This window comes from Typha angustifolia, chromosome 7 (assembly GCF_048772165.1).
Source record: "Typha angustifolia cultivar Huaian chromosome 7, ASM4877216v1, whole genome shotgun sequence".
Lineage (NCBI taxonomy): Eukaryota > Viridiplantae > Streptophyta > Magnoliopsida > Poales > Typhaceae > Typha > Typha angustifolia.
This window is the reverse complement of record NC_133245.1, coordinates 15,152,281-15,165,551: the sequence shown is the minus strand read 5'-3', so window position 1 is coordinate 15,165,551 and position 13,271 is coordinate 15,152,281. Positions and strand designations below refer to the sequence as shown.

At 40.8% G+C, this 13,271-nt stretch overlaps 1 protein-coding gene across 2 annotated transcripts; it reads left to right on the top strand.

The window, feature by feature from the left end:
- The first annotated feature begins 4,468 nt into the window (after nucleotides 1-4,468).
- Nucleotides 4,469-8,936, top strand: LOC140761979 (trihelix transcription factor GTL1-like). 2 transcript variants are annotated; one of them, XM_073099555.1, is made up of 3 exons: nucleotides 4,469-5,497; nucleotides 6,236-7,832; nucleotides 7,918-8,077. In XM_073099555.1, exons 1-3 carry the CDS (start codon nucleotides 5,094-5,096, stop codon nucleotides 7,927-7,929), a joined length of 2,013 nt encoding a protein of 670 aa, XP_072955656.1. In that variant the 5' UTR covers nucleotides 4,469-5,093; the 3' UTR covers nucleotides 7,930-8,077. The 2 variants fall into 2 exon arrangements, with proteins under 2 accessions (XP_072955656.1, XP_072955655.1); XM_073099554.1 differs by having other exon boundaries at nucleotides 4,474-5,497; nucleotides 7,914-8,936.
- Nucleotides 8,937-13,271: the final 4,335 nt, after the last annotated feature.

Below are 13,271 nucleotides of genomic sequence, written 5' to 3'. Positions count from 1 at the left end.
AGCCCTAATTATAAATGTATACATCGATGTAGTAAAGTTTCAACATGGGTTAAGATTAGTGAGTAAAGTTCTAAGCAGGAAGGAAGGATTAAAACAGTTGGGTGCTAAGATTAATAGAACTTTAGGCATCTTGTGATATGTGTGGATACCTAACGACAGTGGTTTCTTTCCCACTGCTTAATTAAGGGCCATAAAACTTTGGAGATATTTTTGATTGGGGTGGGGAAAACATGGGACCCAATTCATTGAACCTAGGAGAATGCCTAATTTTTCTGCATAAAATTATTTTTATATGCACGATTTCTGTTTTTCTTCTTCTTCTTATGCTTCTCGTAATAATAACTATAAATATTTAAATATATATTCTACAGACATGACGACGTAATAAGATGGATTATCTCTTGATATCTCTTTACGGTCTTCATCAATGTATAGGATGATGCCATATCTATACTGTTTGGAGAATATTTGTAAAGAAATTTTAGGTAAGACTTTTTCCTTTTTCAATTCAAGATAAAAGAGAGATTATAAGCCAATGTCTCCGTCAAACACTGCCAATATACGGCGAGACTTTTAAGGTTTTTAACCAAATTAATTTGGTATTATATTTACAAGTAGGACGATTGATACCTGCCAATATATGGCGAGACTTTTAGGGTTTTTAACCAAATTAATTTGGCATTATATTTACAAGTAGGGCGATTGATACCGACACTTAGAAAAATAAACCCTATTAAAAATAATAAATAAAAAATTAATTTAATAAAAATCACTGAATGAGAAAACGATTCTAATGGGTCTTATATATGCAAAGGCAAATAAGTTTGGAACGTTTATTCTGATACTATGTTTGGTGCTCACATTTGGTTTGCCCAAAAACTCATAATTTTACTTCTTAATCTCAGTCCACAAACTTGATTAAATAATACAGAGTGATAATTATTTGGACCAAAGATAATTTTTTGTTGGTATCCTCATTATGGCCCGACATAGAACAATCTAGGAAAGATGGGTAACTTTCCTTTTAATTTAATTAGCATCTCTAATCTTAATTACTTCATCCTCTAATATGCTATCCACCAATACAAGTATGAAGAGAGACATCATAATTCAAGGTTTTAGGACTCCAAGGACTCTATAATAATTACTAGATTGATAACATTATTTATAAAGGTGCCAAATATAATTGCCAAGTTCATAATTGATTTGCATTTTACGAGTAGTAGCAAGTGCAACCAGGTAGTGACATTAAATGAAACATTATACCAACGCTTGAAATCTTGCTTTAATATTCTTAAGTTTGGTGAGAGCATACTCGAAAACAATGTGAAATTAGCCAATTCCATTTAAAGTTTGTCCTAGGTTTATCATTCCCTCTGAACATAAATCTTTAAATAATTTATGCAAAAATAATGTAGTATCTTTCACTATGATTAATTAGGTTTACCCTCGAATAAAAGAAAGAGTCCGTAGGACTACGACTCGATAATCTTTCTGTTGTTATTATTATTATTTTTGGAATCATTCATTAAGCTTAGCGAGATAGAAGATCGACATCATAAGCATATAAACAAGAAAATATATTAAAAATAGAATAATAACCCTACAGACAAGCCTTCCGTTACCTGATGCAATTCTTCGTTTTTCTAAAGGTAAAATAGTGGCTTTAATACAGTGAGACGAGAGGCCCAGGAGATTGATAGGATTATATGTACATAATTTAGCTTCTATCTATGTTTGCACACGCAACCTAACTACGTGAAACAGTTGGCTTTCTCGATAATTCAAACTCCAAACTTTAATTAGGATGCTCTTCTTCCCCCCCCCCCCCCCCCCTCCCTTTCCCATTCATCCACACTGCATTCATTCACTAATTTATTGTACAAATTATTGATTCACTCGTTTTACGTACAGATTTACATGATATGACGTTTTCTGGTCTTCTCTACATACCCTTTCCTTTGTCCCCATCTCGTACTCCTATTTCATAGACGGATGTCACGTTACCTGGGGCTTTTGCACAAAGGAAAAGTGAGAGATGAATGAGACAGAGGCATTAGTGGTAAGGAAGCTTAAAAGGTGCATTAGTGGTAAGGAAGCTTAAAAGGTTATGTATACCAACGCAATATACTGCAGGAAAGATGCAGATGTTAGTTAGGTTCATCATACGTATTTAACATAGATTGTTTTGCACCGAGATTTTAAATGCCAAAATAATAGGCATGATAAACGTAAAAGATAGGGTGTTAAGTGCAAATCTTTCGTTCTTAGTTTTTAATATTTTGGTAATATACGAAGCTAGAAAAAAAAAATATAACGGTGGTCCCAAAGTTAAAAACAGCCCAACCAATGAGCGCCTGCACCTGTCGAGAGTGGGCCCGGCCCAAATACACGCTTGTTTTTCTTCACATGATGGGCCCCAATCTCCCCCCCCCCCCCCCCCCCCCCCCCCTCCACGCTAATCTTTAACTGGTCCCCCACCTCTAGCCAATCACAGCCACTCGATCCGAATCGGACGGCGATCCCTTCGTCAATCAACCCATGCAAGTCCACCACCGCGAGATAAAGAAGAAGAAAAAGTAAAAGGAATAAAAGATATTAAAAAAAGAAAGAAAGAAAGAGGGATTAAAAAGAAAGCTGGTTGTGCCGCCGAATTCAAGCATCCTCTCCTCCTTCTGACGGAAACACCCCTCGAGGTCGGCGTTCTCCGCAGAGTGAAAAATCGTTAGCGGATGAACAGTGGGCGAGGGCATCTGCGTCATTTGGCCGTGCAACTGGGGCTTGGAAGCGACGACAAAACTTGGCAGGTCAGCATCAGCTTGGCATCAAATTGGGAGAAGCTTTCCGTTTCGGTTACTTCCCCTCCCAAAAAATGACTTCCTCTTTCGTATTTACTTTCTTAGCGTTGAGACGATTTTTCTAGTATTTTATTATTATTATTAATTCTTTCTGGATTGGTATAGATAGTGAGATAATTGGTTGGAATGATGAGTCCTATGTACATTTCCCGTCTATTTTTAGAGGGGGTCCGGACCAAGGAATCCAATTGGGTACGGCCATGATTGCGAGATGAGCCCCCGATGGCACATGTTTAATCTCTTTGCTTCTCTCCCTTCTTCCTTCTGATTCCTCGCGTAATAATGAAATTGAGCCGTGAAAGAAAGAAAGAAATATGTCCTACGACTGGTTAAAAACATAAAACTGGTTGATGAGTTACAGATAGAGAGAAATATTGAGTTAAATAGTGAGAATAAAAAGGGGTAAGGAGGGGGAGAGAAATGAAATGGAATGGAATGGGATGTGAGGGGGGGTGGGGGGAAGGGGGAGGCTCTATTATTACTTGACCAGATTGGGGCCCACTGTAATAACTCAAACCCCATCCTTTCAGTAGAAAAATAGAGCAAAAAAACAAGCCCACATCTCGCCAATATCTTGCATGCCAACTCCATGCATTTACTTTTTTATTTTACTCTAAACGATTAGCAATGGATCTGTTAGTTATTTAACTCAAAATCATCAATGATTAACGTCACGGGGGAGATGATGGAGAGGGGGGTCACGCAGGTGGAATCGTGTGCCATCTGGATCGGAGATTCCCTCCGTCTGCTTTATTTTAACGGGGGGGTGTATGTACGGAACTAGTTATTTGGTAATAAAAAGATGAATAATAAGTCAATTAAGGGTTAGTTTACTTGAGTTATTACCTGGCTAACATGGTATGAGTGTGGGGTTTAATCGTGGGGATTTGGCTGGCAGTTGGGGTTTCCGTGGGATCCGCGATATTCGCCCGGCACGTTACAGCCCTCCTCCTCTCTCTCGTCTCCGCCCCCACAATACAGCTGTTGTAGTGTGTTCTTGTCTACCCTCCTCTCTCTCTCTCTCTCTTTATTCTTTATTCTTTAATTTTTAATTTTTAATTTTTAATTTTTAATTTTAATTTTAAATTTAAATTTAAATTTAATTTCTTGTGCAAATTACTCCTCTGTGTCGTAATTCAAAATAATTGCGATTGGCAAAATTCTTGGTAATGTATGTGAAGAAAAATGGTCCCTAAGACTAGCTAACTGGGCCACCACCGCCACCACCAACCACCATTGTTTTTATTGAACCCACTTCACAACGCTCTGATCGAAACCGTCCATGCTAGATGGGTCCCATCGTAACTCCCCCGTTTCAAAACTGTTAGCTAGAGGAGAAGAACCAAAGCTATTCTATTTTTATTTTATTTATTTAATATTTACCTATAGATGTATAATGCCATTATATAAAAAGTATATTACCACTATAAGGTATGGGATAGACTGTGTGCGTGTTGTGGTTGTGCTCTTATTACTTGTTTCTCTCTCTCTCTCCTCTCTGTCCTTTCGGTTTTAACTATTATTAGGCAGCAAAGTAAGCCCCCCTGACAGCGCAGCATCCAGTTTGTTTTTATCATTTCCCATCTCTCTTCTCTCTCTCTCTCTCTCTCTCTCTCTCTCTCTCTCTCTCTCACACACACATCATCATCATCATCATCATCATCATCATCATCTCCTGTAAGTGAACCCTTCTCTCTCTCTCTCTCTCCCCCCCTCACTATATTCATTTCTCCCCCTCTCTGTGATGCTGTTTCCCTTTCTTCTTCTTCCTCCCTTTTCTTTCTCACCCATAGCCATAGCCTGCTTCATCTTCTATAATATTCTTCACATATAAATGGTGACGGAAATTTTTTAGTTATTTTGCCAGCACAGAGCTCGCTCCTAGTCTTTGCGCTTTCGCTCTCTCTCTCTCCCTCTCTCTCTCTCTCTGGCCTGGACTGGCTCTCTCTCTTTTCTTTTCTTTTCCTCTTTCCAGTTGTCTATGCTTCAATCTCTTTTCACCCCCTCTCCTTGTACTGAGTTCCTTTTTCCAATTCCGGATTCCTCCTTTCTCTCTCTCTCCACACTCAGTTAAGGGAGGGAGAGAGAGAGAGGGGAATAGGGGAGCTGGAGATCGCAATTAGAATTAGTGCCTGAGCTGTGGTACTACAAGCAGAGAGAAAGTATATAGCCAGCTGAAGTGGTAATTAGGGAGAGGGAGAGAGAAAGAGGAGCGGGGGTAAAGATTCCAGTGCCATGCAGCAGCAAGGGGGGTCCCAGTACGGGGTTCCACCGCCGGAGATGACCCCATTTATGGGAATTCCCGGTGGCCCCGACCACCTCCAGCCGCCGCCGCAGCAGCCGTCGCCATTGTCGCAGCTCGCCGAGGCCGCCTCGCCTATAAGCAGCCGTCCGCCGCCGCCTGCAGGAGCAGGAGCAGGACAAAGATCTCATTTTGAAGAATTGGTCCCCGGAACGGGCGGGAATTTCCCCGACGACGAGGCCCTCGCCGCCGCCGGCGAGGAGGTCGAGCGTGGTGGGGCGCCGGGGAACCGGTGGCCGAGGCAGGAGACACTGGCTCTTCTCAAGATCCGCTCCGAGATGGACGCCGCCTTCCGGGACGCCACCCTCAAGGGGCCTCTCTGGGAGGATGTCTCCAGGTAGTTAAACGCATTACAAATCCTCCAAATTTCCAACTCTTTTTAACGGTTTCTTGGGCTTTAGTCCCCCATGAAATAGAGTGAAATATTTTCTCCTCTCTCTCTCTCTCTCTCTCTCTCTCTCTCTCTCTCTCTCTCTCTCTCTCGTGTGAATTCTGAGAAACACATGTTAGTGGCAATCTGTAGCAGCAGATGCTGCAGCTGCTGCTCCCTGCGGCTATTGCTTTCATGAGCTCCAGTTTTGGGAAAGAGAAAAAAAAAGTACTACTACTACTACGACTCTCTCTCTCTCTCTCTCTCTCTCTCTCTCTCTCTCTCGCTTAGATCCAGAACCCATCTCGGCTTCACGAGCGTAGCATCTTTTCCCCCATCCTTTAATTATGTGTTTGTCGCCGAATTCGAGGAGAGCCGCTTCAGATCCGCGGCATCAATCCCAACAAGTCCCTGTTAATTTTCTAATTCCGGTGCAGATGATTTTAAGACAAAGAGGCGACGAGAGAAACGGGGTACAAGACGCATGCATTCCTTATTTATCTCACTTGAAAATTTCGCTCCCCCTTTTTCTTTCCCATCACGTTAATATACTTTATCTTTTCCATCTTTTTTAAAATATTATTAGTATTATTCATCTTATTATTATCTAATTGGCGTAGATGCCGTTTGTGTGGTATGTATGCAATCACCGTCCTCTCTCATTCATTTCTCCTCCTCCTCTTCTTCTTCCTGCTCCTCCTCCAGGAAGCTAGCCGAGTTGGGGTACAAGAGGAGCGCTAAGAAATGCAAGGAGAAGTTTGAGAACGTTCACAAGTACTACAAGCGCACGAGGGAGAACCGCGCCGGCCGGCAAGACGGCAAGACCTACCGCTTCTTTAGCCAGCTCGAGGCCCTCCACGCCGCCACGACCACCGCGCCCAACCCCGCTGCTGCCGTCTCTCCGGTGAGCTCTATCGGAGTCAGCGCCGGCATGGTGGGCCCCTCCTCAGCCAGGATCCAGCCGACTCCGATCTCCGTCGTGCCCCCGCAGAGTCTCGGATCCACGATCCCGATCGCCGCCGCCGCCGCCACTCCCACCGCCGGTATCAGCTTCTCCTCCATGAGCACGTCGTCGGAGTCGGACGACTCCGACGACGAGGGAACCGAGGAGATTGGGGGGAGCAGGGAGCAAGGGAAGAGGAAGAGGAGGGGAGGTTCGGGGGGAAGCCGGAAGATGATGGCGTTCTTCGAGGGACTGATGAAGCAGGTGATGGAGCGGCAGGAGGCGATGCAGCAGCGGTTCTTGGAAACGATCGAGAAACGGGAGCAGGAGCGGATGATACGCGAGGAGGCGTGGCGGCGGCAGGAAATGGCTAGGCTCAGCCGCGAGCAGGATATCCTCGCGCAGGAGCGCGCTATGGCTTCCTCCCGCGACGCCGCAGTCATCTCATTCATCCAAAAGATCAGCGGCCAGACCATCCCATTGCCGACTACTCTCCCCACCACCACCACCACCTTCGCATCAATCTCGCCGACTCAGTATCCGATATCTACACCACCGCCGGCGCCGCCACCTCAGCAACAGCAGACGCCGCCGCAACACCAACAGCAAAAGCAACATCACCATCAACAACCACAGCAAACGACGGCGCCGCCGCCGCCGCCGCAACATATCCAGCAGGTCCAAGAGTTTCGCGGCTCCGAGCAGCATGATCAGTCTGGGAGCGCCGGCATGGAGACCATGTCGGCGTCCTCGCGCTGGCCCAAGCCGGAGGTGCACGCGTTGATCAAGCTGCGGAGCGGGCTCGAGACGAAGTACCAAGAGGCCGGGCCGAAGGGTCCGCTGTGGGAGGAGATCGCCGCCGGAATGCAGAGGATGGGATACAGCAGGAGCGCCAAGAGATGCAAGGAGAAGTGGGAGAACATCAACAAGTATTTCAAGAAGGTGAAGGAAAGCAACAAGAAGCGGCCGGAGGACGCTAAGACCTGCCCTTACTTCCACCAATTGGACGCTCTCTACCGCAAGAAAAACCACGGCGGCGGCGGCGGCGCTAGCAGTAGCGGCGTCGTCTCAATGGGATCGATCCAGCAACAAGGGCAAGAAACCGATCATTCCAATCCCAATCCACAAGAACGAGGTGACTTCCTCACAATTATGGCAGCTCCACAAGCCCCGCAACAACCAGAAAGCGAAAGCAACGATAACAACAACAACGATAACTTAAACAACAGCAAAAGGAATGTCGGGAATCCCGAGGAGGGTGGTGGATCCGGAGCCATACAGATACAAACCAGCAACGGAGGATTAACTCCAACCTTGCTCGAAGAAGGCACTAGTGGCGGTGGCATGGCCATGAAGAAGGTAAGCAAGCAATGCTCAAACTTAGAGAAAAAGATCGATTGGTTTGTAGATCGTATCATAATTGAATTGATTGCTTTGAAGCCAGAAGACATTGTGAAGAAGCTGATGGAGCAGCAGCGGCAGCAGGCGGCGATGGAGAGCTACGACAAGTTGGACGACCCCGACAGCGACGTCAACATGGACCAAGACGACGAGGAGGACGAGGACGAGGACGAAGACGAGGAGGACGGGAAGATGCAGTACAAGATAGAGTTCCAGAGGCCCAACGTGAGCGGCGGCGGAGGAAACGCTCCGACCACAGCGGCGGCGACGACTACGGGTTCTTTCTTAGCCATGGTTTAGTATAATTAATTAGCCCACCACCATTAGTCTCTTCCTCTTCCTCTTCCTCCTCCTCTCAATGTACCATATGTACCTATTTGTTACCCAAACACCCACCCAAAACTCGAGACTTCGCATCACCCCAACACTCAATTCTTCTCTTCCTCATCTCCTCCTCCTCCTCCTTCCTCTACACTGTGATCATCATCATTTCTTCTCACTTCTTTCAGTAACTACATCTTTAGTTGCGTCGTAGGTCTACAAGTTTTCATTTTTTTTCATCCCTTTTCTCTAAATCATGATGATGATGGTGTTCATTGCGTCAATCTATCCGTTGTTAATTTATTGATTTGTTGTGGAATAAGAGTCCTCTTCAGCTAACGGAGTGGGCTGACACGACCCAATGGCTAGCTCAGTAATAAGCTCATGCACATAGCAGCATCAACAAACAAAAAGAGAGGGAATCAAAAGGTATAAGAGTTCGATCGCACTCCTGATCATGAGAGAGAGGAAGTGTACATTGGAATCTCGGATGAACAGAGAGAAGGTGGCAGAGGAAAACAAAAAACAAAACCCAAAGAAAAAAGAAAAAAAGAAAAAGAAAAACCAACCTGTTAGTTTGGACGTTTCTACACGTTGTACATCTTCATCGACTACACGTAGTTTGTCTCTGTATCTTTGTGTACTCTACCAATGTAAGATTAAGATGTAGAACAATGGCGGGAGTTCATCTGGTGTGTTGTGCTGGGCATTTAATTATTTATCTCTTCTTCTTCTTCTTCTTCTCCTCCTCCTCCTCCTCCTCTTTTTTTTCCCCCTTCATTTAAATTGATTGATTAAGATGTAGTTGTTCAATTAAAATTCTTGTTTATGCTTGATTCATGTACTACTTATTAGCAGTCTTCTATTAATTTAATTATTAAAGCCCCGCCATAAGTAAAGTTTCAGCAAGGTATATTGCTTAATTAGTATACCCACTTGGGGAGAAGCGTATATAATATTAGCAGAGATCGGTGAGTTAAAGCGATCTGGGATTGGCTTTTATGACAGTAACGTGGAGGTCGCCGGGTCTATTGATACCGTTGAGATGCCCACCAACCTATTTTTCTTTATTATTATTTACTATTATTTATAGATCATAAATATTAACAAATACATCTTAAGTCAAACCCATGCGCATATAACCTCTCTAAATATTATATACAAGATTTATTATTATTAGAAAGAAAATAAATAGGGATAAAAAATACTAATACTAATACTAATACTAATACCGGAGGGAGGAATGTGTTGCTTTCTGGGGACCGATGATGTATTTGGAGATAAGAGGGGGTGTAAAAGGACAAATATAGACACCCGTCGCGAGTGTATCAGAGTCAGAGAGCCCACCACGCTCTTTTTGTTTCCTAAAATGCCCTCCTCTTGCTTTAACCTTCTGTCGCCCCACCGGCAAGGTCAATTGGGGTGGGGAATAATCTCTCTGCTGTATTTCCCAAATTACCCTTCTCTCAGATCCCCCAAGCCTGACACCCGTTTATTCTGGCTGTCAGTTTTACCTTCCACCTTTTTGTGGACTCTGAAATTGACATTCAGGTGTATATCATTTCGTATCAACTAACTATATATATATATATATATATATATATATATAATTACTATGGTTAGATCCAAGTATGGTTTAGATTTTTATTGTATTGTAGTTTATTTCTTACAAGAGGCATTGTCTAGTTTCAGGCTCATAAGCTGGGTTAGTAGATATTATTTGCTTTATAATCTAAGTTTAGATTACTAACATTGAGCTTTAACTCTCCTCCTATGGACACTGCAAATGGACATATATAAGTTTTGTTATGACTTCATTCATGCTAAAACAAAATATTCCAAACCCAAGTGGATATATTATTAATATTCCTATCCAAGTGGTCCGTCTAAGTAGATCTCATTCCCAGAATAAATTTCTAGTACAAGTTATTCAGCCAATGACTTCCTACTTCCTTACATTTTTGACTACTTACGCAAGCAAGCATTTTAAGCTGTCCATATTGTTACGGACTATACCTTATTATCGGTTCATGGCACTCCACATTCTTTGTAAGATAGGATAATTATTGTAGTATAGAGACAAACAATGACAAAGAAGTTGTGGGAATTTAGAGATAGACAACTTCATTTTCCCACTTCTTTCTTTTTTTTAAATGCTTTCAATACATTAAAAAAATTATATATGCAAATTTAAAAGGATAAGTCTTGATATAAAGGTAAAAGAAGAGATGATGGAAGGGGTGTGTACTAGGAGATTAGGTATAAGATTAATATTTTTATGATCAAACCGATTGGTCCACTCTACTCCTAAGTCTTTTTCCTAAATCTTTTTCCTAGCTAGTTAATGTCACAAGTAGAGCTTTGACTATTCCAAAAGTTAACAAAAATAGTTGTCGCCCGTCTGTTTCATTTTTATCATCATAGCAGTCTAACAGACTATTAGTAGTCAATAAATTTGAGCCTCGCCTAATTATAATAGTGTCCCTTGAGTATTCTAATTTAGCTATAACGTAGCTTAGCCTTTTGGACATTCTTAACGTAGTTAATATATATAAGCAAATAATTATAAAAAAATTATAAAGAGAGAATTATTAAAATAATGTCTTTTAAAAAGTAAAATAATAACTAGAAAAAATAGAAACATTGCATAGAAAAAAAGGATAAGGGAGGAGAAAGAATTAGGTATTAATAAATATATATTGAGATAAAGTATTGTTTGATTATTATACTAGTAAAATAAAACTTATACTAGCATAATAATTATGTATTGCATTCGAAATCAAATATAAGAGACTGCTAAATACAATGCATCTTAATTTAATGCGAACTCATCAAAGAAAACTATTGTAAAGATAGATTTTAATCTCATAGCCTTGCTATGATCGATTTGGCCACCATTATTAGTTAATCAAACGTTAAGAATTTATCCGTAGACTATGATTATGATGCTTTGAAATCTTTGTGCCCAAGTTCAATGTTCATCATCTTGGTCCAACTCAAGAGAAGTTGCTGCTATTCGGATAAGATCTAGTTCATGGTATTATTGCCGACAAAAACTAATGCATTTATTATTGACCTCTTATGTCATTACTCCTATTGTTTGGTATCTAATCCTCCATTCTTAAAATATCAATATGTGAAATAGAAAACAATAGAGTTAGTAATCCATGATAGAGGCCTGGCTAATATTAGGATTAATATTTGATCATTTTTTTTAAACCAAAGCATTAATTATCATATTATATTATATTTTAAAATACACATCAAACTAATTCAAGTTCAGAGTTAAATTTAAGCTGTAATTAGCCGAGCTAGTGAGTCTCACAAGTGAGTGGCAGCAGCCTTAGTAGATAGATAGCAAGCTAGTGATTACTGAGAAGAAATAAAAAAGAATAAGAAAGAAGGGAGTAGTGGTAGCATTAGATCAGCACAACTCTAGCCAGAAAGAAGCTTTCTTCCTTTGGTCTAATTAACTGTAAGCTTAGTAGCTAAAAGAATCATTTGATTAGAATAGATAATGGAATGAAATTAAAGGTGGGGGCTAATTAATGGCAATGGAGTTCGGGGAATAGTAGTTATTGGGTCGTTGAGCGATAAGATAGAAAGGAAGTGGTAAGAAAAGCTTAGTGTAATACAAAGACGTGCTGCCTGATAAGACAACATGATGTGCTCGTTTTATAGATATTATTAAGTGTTTAAGTGCATGCCAAACCTTTTCTCCACTTGCCCATGGTGATGCAAACTCTCAAATAAACAAAGCAAAACAAGCACTTAATTTAGGATCAATCTAAAAGTGGTAAGGTAATTAGGTTTTCATTTTGTTAGGTCAAATTTTAGAATGATTTCTAAAAGTTTCTCCAATCACTTTAACTCTCTCTTAATCCTAACTTATTTGTAACTGGTTGGAGATAATTTATAAAAAAAAGGCACTCTCAATTATTAAATCTTTGTTAGATAGCCAGTTGACTTCAAATAGTATAATTTTTTTATTTTTTTTTACCATTGGTTTGAATTCTTTCTCTAGTTATTAATAAGTATACAATTGGGTCTTCACTTATTATTTAAAAAGGTTATGGGGTAGTGTGCTATGTGTCAATATGTCATCCACTTGAAGAGTTCACGAGCTAAGTCCTCCATCAGCAACTAACACAAAGTGTCTCCTTGGATGAACACAAGAAGATTAGCTCGGGCTGGTTAGCTATGTAGGGTGGGCCTGAACCTAGACAAGGGTTTACATCTTGGGTCTCATTCTAGACTCGATTATCTAAGTCAATTCATGCAAATATTTGTTGCGTAAAATAGACTAATCTTTTTAGTACAAGCAATCACTCAAAATAATTGTTTAGGTTTCGTATATTCAAGCAATTGACTTGTGGCATTGATTGATTTCGAATTGCGTCTTAGGGGAAATTATGCTTAATATTTTCTCATTAGAGAATTAGTTTTTATTGTATGTTGTAACCTTGTTTCGATCGATTATTAGCTCCTCTTGAGGGATTAATAGGATTGATTAAATCATCACATGTCGAAAATTAATGGTTAAGGATTAGACTACTGGTTAATTAAAATACACTATTCAAGGTACGGATAACTCCAAAAAAGACAGCAAGAGAGGGAAGAAAACAAACCTAACTTATCATGCTTGGCATGATGCGAGCCTATTTACTTTTATTATATAAGTTATAGTTAATCAACTAAAGCATACTATATGAGGCATGGATAACTCCAAGAGAGAGAGAAAAAAAGAGAGAAGAAACCCACCATGCCAAGCATGATGCAAGCTTATTTATTTTTAATGAAACTACTATTATTAAAGCAAAACATATTTTATGAGCAGTAGTTTCGATATCAGATAATTAGTAAGAGTTTTGCTTGCAAGAAGAACAAAGATGAAATCCACCCCTCTTTCCAAGAAGATAAGGTAGGTGGCAACCTTCACAAATCACCTAGATATATATATATATATATATATATATATATATATTATAATCCAATTCTTGAAAGTAATAATAAATTTCTAACATAATTTTACCCAAATTGCAAACCCCCCAAGTGGAATCTTTGGCATAACATCGA

What these genes read in the sequence shown, in the direction of transcription:
- LOC140761979 (XM_073099554.1), top strand. Translation starts at nt 5,094, where the DNA reads ATGCAGCAGCAAGGGGGGTCCCAGTACGGGGTTCCACCGCCGGAGATG. An exon ending in CTCTGGGAGGATGTCTCCAG is followed by an intron (nt 5,498 to 6,235) that starts GTAGTTAAACGC and finishes CTCCTCCTCCAG; the next exon opens with GAAGCTAGCCGAGTTGGGGT. An exon ending in GTGGCATGGCCATGAAGAAG is followed by an intron (nt 7,833 to 7,913) that starts GTAAGCAAGCAA and finishes ATTGCTTTGAAG; the next exon opens with CCAGAAGACATTGTGAAGAA.